This window comes from Panthera tigris, chromosome D4 (assembly GCF_018350195.1).
Source record: "Panthera tigris isolate Pti1 chromosome D4, P.tigris_Pti1_mat1.1, whole genome shotgun sequence".
Lineage (NCBI taxonomy): Eukaryota > Metazoa > Chordata > Mammalia > Carnivora > Felidae > Panthera > Panthera tigris.
The window spans coordinates 88,732,318-88,741,685 of record NC_056672.1 but is presented as its reverse complement, the minus strand read 5'-3'; the positions used below and the strand labels follow the sequence as shown (position 1 = coordinate 88,741,685).

General features: G+C 52.2%; 1 protein-coding gene across 1 annotated transcript; it reads right to left on the bottom strand.

Annotated features, from left to right (window-relative positions):
* Nucleotides 1–270: 270 nt before the first annotated feature.
* Nucleotides 271–3,131, bottom strand: PRRT1B (proline rich transmembrane protein 1B). Its single transcript, XM_042963508.1, is given in 4 exon segments — nt 271–420; nt 1,491–1,634; nt 2,366–2,853; nt 3,059–3,131. Coding segments are annotated over 4 exon segments (855 nt in total).
* Between the last annotated feature and the right edge of the window lie 6,237 nt (nt 3,132–9,368).

Below are 9,368 nucleotides of genomic sequence, written 5' to 3'. Positions count from 1 at the left end.
AAGCACAGGATGCGGAGCTCCAGTGGGCCCCCGTCCCACCGCTGGGCCTGGGCCCTGGAGCCACTCCGGTGTAGGACGCTGCCTGAGGACACCCGTAGGGGCTGAGGCCAGCTACAGACGTGCCAAGGGCTGCAGACCCCACCTTCTTCTGGCCCTGGGGCCCCTCTGGAGGCAACAGATGGCCAGCGGCAGGGATCAAAGTCCACAGGAAGCGTCTGGCCAGGCTGGGTGTCCTTGTGCATCCAGGCATCTGAAAGGAGCCAGCAGCCCTCAGGGGAGGTACAGGGCCACGACCACGTAGATGACCCAGCTGGTGGACACAAAGACCCCAAAGAGCAGGCTGAAGAGCACGAGCGAGCGGGCCTTGCGGGAAGCCTCCTCGGCCCGGGCCAGGTCCCCCCTGCTCAGGGCCGCGCGCGTCTGCAACGAGATGGAGGCAGGGAGTGGACGGGAGCCCCCGAGGCCCCCCACGTGCCACCAGCAGGGCCGGGCCCCAGCACACAGCCTGGAACGCGGACAGCCCGAGGGGCTCAGGACCCGCCCGGCCACCTCACGTGAAGGAGCAGCGACAACAGAGGCCACGGGCGTGCACACCCAGCCTCTCCGACAACCCTCACGACAGCCCCGAGACCGGGGTCACTGCTGCCCCCACCGTGCAGATGAGGAAACAAAGGCTCAGTTAAGTGGCCCAGCCAGGGCCACACAGCTAGCGGTGGAGCCAGAACTCACAGGCAGGCTGTGGCCCCCAGACTCCCGCCTCCGAGCGGTCCTGAGAGCTGCCTTCTCCCCACCGTCCTGGTTTACGAGGGGGGAGCCTGACCAGCGCGGGGAGGTCAGGGCCCGGCCAGGTCAGCCCCCAGGGGCTGGCCTACCCTGTTAGAACATCCTCACACCAGCGTCACCGGGTCCCCAGGGGACCCCCTGCCTGGTAACGGTCAGCGATGTCAGGAGGGAGGAAGAAAGCTATGCAGATAATGGATGGACAGAAGGACAGGTGGAAGGTGTTGGATGGACAGGGAGAGGCGGACGGGTGAGTCGATAGATGAATAGAGGGGTGGGTGGGTGGGAGGGTGGTTGGACGGAAGGAAACGGAGGGATGGGTCCATGGACGGATGAGAAGCTAGAGGGACGGGGGCGGAGGGCTACGAGAGACGAGTGGATGGACGGAGGACAGTCTCTACCCCGTCAAACACAAGCCCCCACTGAGGCAGGCAGTTCCTGGGGCCTTATCAGTCATTCACACCTTCGCTGTAAACTGGTTTAGCTGACTTTTCCAGAGCGGATCTTGAGTGGCACGGGACAGAGACAGGAGAGGGGAGGAGGTGTCCATCCAAGAGGGGCCAGGACCGCAGGGTCAACCGAGCACTGTTTTCCCAATTCCTGTCCCCCTCCCGGGACACCCAGTGGCCGGGACAGGGGGGCAGGGGCTGTGTGGGCCCCGCCGGGGCTCTTCCCCCGACTGCTGGCAGGGCTGCCCCACCCCCACCTACCTCGTGGGAATAGACGACAGCGATGAGCCCCGTGAGGAGGCAGCAGAAGAGGGTCACGAGCACGGACTCCATCATGCGGTCCTTGGGCAGGGGCCTGTGTTCCACCAGGGGCGGGGCGGGCATGCTGGCCACGGGGCTGTTGTACTGCAGGGGCAGAGGCCGCGGCCAGTGAGGGAGCCGGCCCAGCCTCCAGACACCGCAGTGAGGACACGGCCATGGGGGCCACCGGAGGGTCCCCCCGTCCACCCCCGCCCCCCGCCCAGTGAGGCTGTGGGTCGCCACGGGGCCGGGTCAGGGCCCCCGCCTGCCTTCTCCCTCTGCACTCCCTGGCCCCCTGGCCCCCAGGAGTCCTGTCACTCGTGCCCTCCACCAACTGCTCAGTCCAGGGTGAGCCGTGGCGGTGCCCCCCTGTCCTGACTGGGCTCCCCACCACCAGGGAGCTCTACGCTCTCCTCCACGGGCATCCCAGGATTTTTTGGTTTTTCTACAAATCTCACCAAGTCATCTCCCACCCAAAGGCCCCAGGGCCCCTCACAACGGACCCCACCCCCCCACCCTCCTTTCTTCCCTGAGTCGACCACCATCATTCCCAGAACAGCCGGGCCTGGCCACCCCCTACCCTGTGCCCAGAGCACCCCTCCTCATCATCCCTCAGAACTCAGCTCAAAAGCCCCCACCTCTGGGAAGCCTTCCAGGCTTGCCCACCCCCCAGGCTGGCGTGACCTTCTCCTTTCCCTCATCTGGGCACCGAAGCCCCTCTGCAAGGGTCACTTATGGTGACTTTTGGTCACCTGCGTGCCCAACTCTCCCCACCCTCCACCCCCACTGGGGAGGGAGGAGGGGCAAGAGAAGTGAGACGGTGCGACAGGGGAGACCCGGGGTCAGGGGTACATGGCACTCACCACCGGGAACGATGCAAAGAGCGGTGGCGCGGCGGGCGCGGGGTACAGGGGCACGGCCGGTGGCGGCGGGTACAGGGCCTGGGGCGAGGGGCCAGGCTGGAAGAGGACGGGCCCCTGCGGGAAGGGCGGGTAGAGCAGGTGTACTGCCTTGGGGTCCGGCGGTGCGTAGGGCGGGGGCTCGCCCACGAAGCCGATGTTGGGCACCCCTCCGACGGCCACCTTGGGCCCCAGTCTGGCCTCGCCCGTGGCCTCGGCCTCGGGAGGGGCCGCCGTCGAGGCCTCGGCCTGGGGCTCGGCCCGGGGCTCCTCCGGGGCCGGGGAGCTGCCCGCATCCACGGCCACTTCCTCGCTGGGCCCTCCGTCCTCATCCAGGAGCTGCGGGCGGCGCGGGAGCTGGGGCAGCGCGGGGCCGCGGGGATCCTGGGGGGCTGCGGGGCCGCCGCCCCCTTTTGCGTCCGCTCCTGGGACGAAACGCCAGGGACAGTGAGCAGGTGGGACTCCTCCCCGTGAGCCGCAAGTCACAGCCCCTCCAGGGACAAAGTCACAGCGACGCTGCCCGTCCCCACCCTGCACGTGCCCGCACTCAGGCCTCTCCCGGCTGGGCTGGCTGGGCGCTGGAAGGATCCACCCGAAGTGGAAGGGTGAGACGAGAAAACAGGCGCAGACGGGAAGGGTCTCCGGGCAGCCACACGGTCAGCACAGCACCAGGCAGGGATGGGACACAGGCCTTGGTCCCCATGGCGGCCGCTGGGTCCTGCCCCCACTGCCCTGTCCCCGGAAGACCGGACCAGTAAGGATCTTAGCCCCGGAGAGCTGGTCTGAGAGATGAGCCAAGCCAGAGTCCTGGCTTGTGAGGTAGGGAAGACAAGGTGCCCCAGGGTTGCCAGGCCCGGGCTAAGGATGGACTTCAAAGAGCCAGGAGGTCACTAAGGGCCAAGTGCCAGCTGAGGCACAGAGGGAACAGAAGCCTGAGAGGGGGCAGGGAAGGGGCAGCCAGCAGGGGTGGGGAAAGCCCGCCAGCTTCGGGAAGCAAGGGTGCAGGGGCCCTGAGCCGCCTTCCAGCCCCGGCCTGGCCTTCGGCACCCACCCCGGGGACTCCTGTGGAAATCCCTAAGGGAAGGCTCACTAAAATGGAGGCAGGAGGCCAGATGGCAGAGCTGTACCCTCGACATCAATTCCAGGAACAACTGTCAGTTAGTGACAGAGCCCAGCAGAGGCACCCTCACCAGGAGACCATCGTGATCGCAGGCCCACAGGGAAGGACGGACCCTGCATCTCCAACAAGAGACCCGCCACCCCAGCGACTCGGCCAGTGAGAAACCACCCTCACCCTGAACTCCTTCCTGCCAATCTCCGGGTCAGGACAGCCCCTCCCAGCGTCCTCCTCCTAAAGTAATCCTCTCTGTAGGACTTGCCTGTGATTTTACCCCAGCTCGCACGTCCGGAGTTGCAATTCTCTACTCTTCCCGAATAAGCCCATTTTGCTGGTAAAGTAACGGGCTGTTATTTCTGAGGCTATCGCTCCAGAGGCACCCAAGCAGGTTCTACAAGTCCCGAAGGTAGCCTGCTACTCCTCAGAGCACCCTGACGGCTGAGAACCTCTAAGTCTCAGGTGGGTTCCAGAGGAACGCCCTGCAAGAGGGACCTGGGTGGGCATTCAAGGCCCCACAGCAGGGTGGGCGGCCCAGGGCCTGGCTTTGGAGGTTTACTTCCTAAGTGCTCTTAAAGGTGACAAGAGTTGGGGCGCCTGGGTGGCTCAGGCGGCTAACTGACTTCGGCTCAGGTCATGATCTCACGGCTCATGAGTTCGAGCCCCGGGTCGGGCTCTGTGCTGACAGCTCGGAGCCTGGAGCCTGTTTCAGATTCTGTGTCTCCCTCTCTCTCTACCCCTAACCCACTCGCATTCTGTCTCTGTCTCACTGATAAATAAATAAACATTAAAAAACGTTTTTAAAAATTAAAATAAAAAATAAATCAAATTCTGTGGTAAAACAGGGGCAGGCGCCTGGCTGGCTCAGTCAGTGGCACGTGCAACTTTTGATCTCAGAGTCATGAGTTTGAGCCCCATGTTGGGCATGAGAATTCTCTCTCTCTCCCCTTCTCTCTCTGCCCCTCTCCCACCTGCTCTGTCTCTCTCTCAAGATAAATAAACTTTAAAAAAATTTTTTTAATTTTAAGTCTCTCTCTCCTATGGATGTAGACAAAGCACAAAAGGAAACCACCTGAAGACACAAAAGTGACCAAAAGCAGACAGACTGTGGAATCAAACCCCATTCGTGAGTTCGAGCCCCGCATCGGGCTCTGTGCTGACAGCTCGGAGCCTAGAGCCTGCTTCAGATTCTGTGTCTCCCTCTATTTCTGCCCCTTCCCCACCCATAATTTGTCTCTCTCTCTCTCAAAAATAAATGATAAAACATTTTAAAAAATTAAACATGTCAGACCAGATGGACTTAGATCTACACAGAACATTCCACCCAAAACCAATAGAATACACATTATTCCCAAGTACACAAAGAACATTCACCGTTACAGAATATACGTTAGGCCACAAACAAGTTTTTTTTTTTTTTTAAGTTTATTTATTTTGAAAGAGAGAGCGAGCGCATAAGCAGGTGAGAGGCAGAGAGAAGGAAAGAGAGAATTCCAAGGCTCCACATCACCAGCACACAGCCCAAGGTGGGGCTCAAACTCATGAACGTTGAGATTATGACCTGAGCCAAAACCAAGAGTCAGACACTTAATGGACAAGGCACCCCCACAAACAAGTCTTAATATATTCAAGACTGTTATCTTACCAAAGATCTTCTTGAACCACAGTGGTATGAAACTAGAAAGCAATTACAGGAGAAAAACTGGAAAATTCACAAATATGTGGAGATTCCACAACATGCTGCTGAACCACCAATGAGTCAAAGGTGAACTCAAAAGGCAAATTAAAAAATACCTCATGACGAATATATAAATACAACAGATTTCCTGTATGGGATGGGATGCAGCCAAAGCAGTTCTGAGAGGAAAGTTCACAGTAATAAATGACTCATCAGAAAAACAAGAAAAATCTCAAATTAACATCCTGACTTTACAAGTCAGGGGAAAATTAGGGGAAACTAGAAGGAAAGAAATTAGGGGGAAAAGAACAAATAAAGCCCAACGTTAGGAGAAGGAAGGAAATAACAAAGATCAGAGCAGAAATAAATAAAATAGAGACTAAAAAGGCAAGAGAAAAGATCAGTGAAATGAAGAGCTAGTTCTTTGAAAAGATAAACAAAATGGACAAACTTACAGCTAGACTCACAAAGGAAAAGACTCAAAATCAAAAACAAAAGATGTTACAACTGATACCACAGAAACACAAAGGGTCATAAAGAGACTACGATGAATAATTGTAAAAAGCCAACAATTTGACAACCTAGAAGAGATGAATAAATTCCTAGAAACGTACAATCTACCAAGACAGAATCATGAAGATAGACAGAATCTGAACAGAATCATGTTCATCAAAAACCTCCCAACAAACAAAAGTCTAGAACCAGACGACTTCACTGGTGAATTCCAAATATTCAAAGAATTAATACCAATCCTTCTTAAACGCTTCCAAAAAATGGAAGAGAAGGGAACACTTCCACATTCATTTTATGAAGCCAGCATCACCGTGATATCAAAACCAGACAAGGATGCCACAAGAAAAGAAAATCACAGGCCAATGGCCCAGATTCACACAGATGCAAACATCCTCAATAAAATGGTAGCAAACCAAATTCAACAATACATTAAAAGGATCATGCACCATGTCCCAAGTGGGATGGGATTCCAGGGATGGTTCAACATACACAAATCAATATGATACACTCAATACATTAACAAAATGAAAGGGGAAAAATAAAGCACAAGATCCTCTCAACAGATGCAGGAAAAGTATTTGGCAAAAGTCAACATCCACTTATGATTAAAAAAAAAAAAAAAACAACTCAACAAAAGTGGGTATAGAACACACCTCAGTATAATCAAGGCCACCATATAGGACAAGCCCACAGGTAGCATCTTACTTATTGGTGAAAAGCTGAAAGCTTTTCCTCTAAGATCAGGAACAAGTCAAGGATGCCCACTCTCACCACTTTTATTCAACATGGTATTGGAAATCCTAGCCACAGCAATTAGACAAGAAAAAGAAATAAAAGGCATCCCCATTGAAAAGAAAGAAGTTGGGGCGCCTAGGTGGCTCAGTCAGTTGAGTGTCTGACTTCAGCTCAGGTCATGATCTCACAGTTTGTGGGTTCGAGCCTCACGTGAGGCTCTGTGCTGACAGCTCAGAGCCTGGACCCTGCTTCAGATTCTGTGTCTCTTTCTCTCTCTGCCCCTCCCCTGCTCATGTTCTGTCTCACTCTGTCTCTCAAAAATAAATGTAAAAAACAAATTTTTTTAAAGAAAAGAAAGAAGTAAAACTGTCACCATTTGCAGATGACATGATATTAACAGAAAACCCTAAAATCTCTGCCAAAACACTCAGAAATAATAAATGAATTCACTGAAGTTGCAGGATACAAAATCAATAAACAAAAATCCATTTCATTTCTATCCACTAATAATGAACTGTCAGAAAGAGAAATTAAGAAAATAATCCATTTTGGGGCACCTGGGTGGCTCAGTCAGTTGGGCATCCAACTTTGGCTTAGATCATGATCTCACGTTTGTGAGTTCGAGCCCCACGTCAGGCTCTGTGCTGACAGCTCAGAGCCTGGAGCCTGCTTCAGATTCTGTGTCTTCCCCTCTCTACACCCCTCCTCTGCTCATGTTCTGAGTCTGTCTTTCAATAATAAATAAACATTAAAAAATTTTTTTAAAAAATACAATAATCCATTTACAGGAGCCTGGCTGGTTCAGTTGGTGGAGCATGTGACTCTTGATTTTGGAGTTACAGGTTGGAGCCCCATACGGAGTGTAGAGATTACTTAAAAATAAAATCTTAAAAAAGAAAGAAAACAACCCATTTACAATTGCAAACAGAATATCTAATAATAATAATAATAATAATAATAATAATAATAATACCTAGGAATAAATTTATCCTTTTTTAAAGTAAACTCTACCCCCAACACGGGGCTTGAACTCAGAACCCCAAGATCAAGAGTAGCATGCTCTACCAACTGAACAAGCGAGGCGCCCCTAGGAATAAACTTAGGGGCACCTGGGTGGCTCAGGGTTAAGCATCCAACTCGGCTCAGGTCACGATCTCATGGTTTGTGGGTTCAAGCCCCGCGTCAGGCTCTGTGCTGACAGCTCAGAGCCCGGAGCCTGCTTCCCATTCTGTGTCTCCCTCTCTCCCTGCCCCTCCCCTGCTCACACTCTGGCTCTCTCTCTCCCTCTCAAAAATAAACAAACATTAAAAAAATTTTTTTTAACCACGAAGGTACAAGACCTGTAAGCCAAAGATGAGAAGACATCAATGAAAGAAAATGAAGACAACACAAATAAATGGAAAGCTATTCCACACTCATGGACTGGAACACTACTGTTAAAATACCCACACGACTGCCCAGAGTAACATACAGATTTAGTGTAAGCAATCCCTATCAAAATCCCAACAGCATTTCCCACGGAAATAAAGTGATCCTAAGATTTGTGTGGAACCGCAAAAGACCCTGAAAAGCCAAAGCAATCTGGACAAAGAAAAACAAAGCATCACACTCCCTGATTTCACACTATATCACAAAGAGGTTGTAATTTAAAAAAAAAGGGGGGGCGGGTGGGGGCACCTGGGTGACTCCACTGGCTGAGGTCCGACTTTTGGTTTCAGCTCAGGCCATGAGATCAAGCCCCGCGTCAGGGCCCACACTCAGCGTGGAGCCTGCTTAGGATTCTCTCTTTCTCTGTCTCTCTCCCTCTCCCCCTCTCCCCCTCTCCCCCGATAGCGTGCTCTTTCTCTCTCAAAAACAAAAACAAAAAACCCCCAAAGACCCAGACACATAGATCAATGAAACAGCCCAGAAATAAACGCGTGCATATATCATCAACTGATTTATGGCAAAGGAGCCAAGAATATACAACAGAGAAATGAGCGCCTCTTTAATACATGGTGTTGGGAAAACTGAACAGCCACGTGCCAAAGAAGGAACCATCCACTCTCTTACCCCACACACAAGAATTAACTCAACACAGAGTAAAGGCTTGAATTTAAGACCTGAAACCATAAAGCTTCTAGAGGCAAACATAGGCAGAAAGCTCCTTGACATTGGTCTCAGTGACGATTTTTTTGGATTAAACACAAAAAGCAAAAGCAACCAAAACACAAAGTAGCAAGTGGGACCATATCCAACTAAAAAGCTTCCCACACGGCAAAAGAAACCATCAACAAAGTGAAAAAGGCAATGTAGAGAACGGGAGGAAATACTGGCAAATCATGTATCTGAGAAGGGGCGAATATCCAAAATATGCAAACAATTCCTACAACTCAAGAGCAAAAAACATACAAGCCAAGTAAAAAAAAAAAACAAAACCAAAACCAAAAAATCTTAAGCAGGCTCCACGCCCCATGCAGGGCCTGAACTCACCACCCGGAGATCAGGACCTGAGCTGAGATCAAGCATCGAGCCCGATACTGAGTCACCCAGGTGTCACCAGCAAACATTATTTAAAAAGGGAACCAAATGGAAATTTTCAACTAAAGCATATAATAATACCTGAAGTTAAAAATGTACTGGCTGCCCTCAGTAGCAGAATGGAGAGAACAAGGGGGAAAAAAGGGTCTGTGAACCTGAACAGACACTAATCCAAAGAACGGAGAGAGGACGATGAAAGGAAAAAACAGGAAAAGAACGATGCGTCAGGGGCCTGTGTGGCCACACAAGGTCTGATGCATCATCGGTCAGGGAAGTCCCAGGAGAGATTTGGGGGAAAGATATATTTGAAGTACGACATAGCTGCCAACTTCACAAGTCTGGTGAAAAACAAATTTACAGATCCATAAAACTCAGAAAAT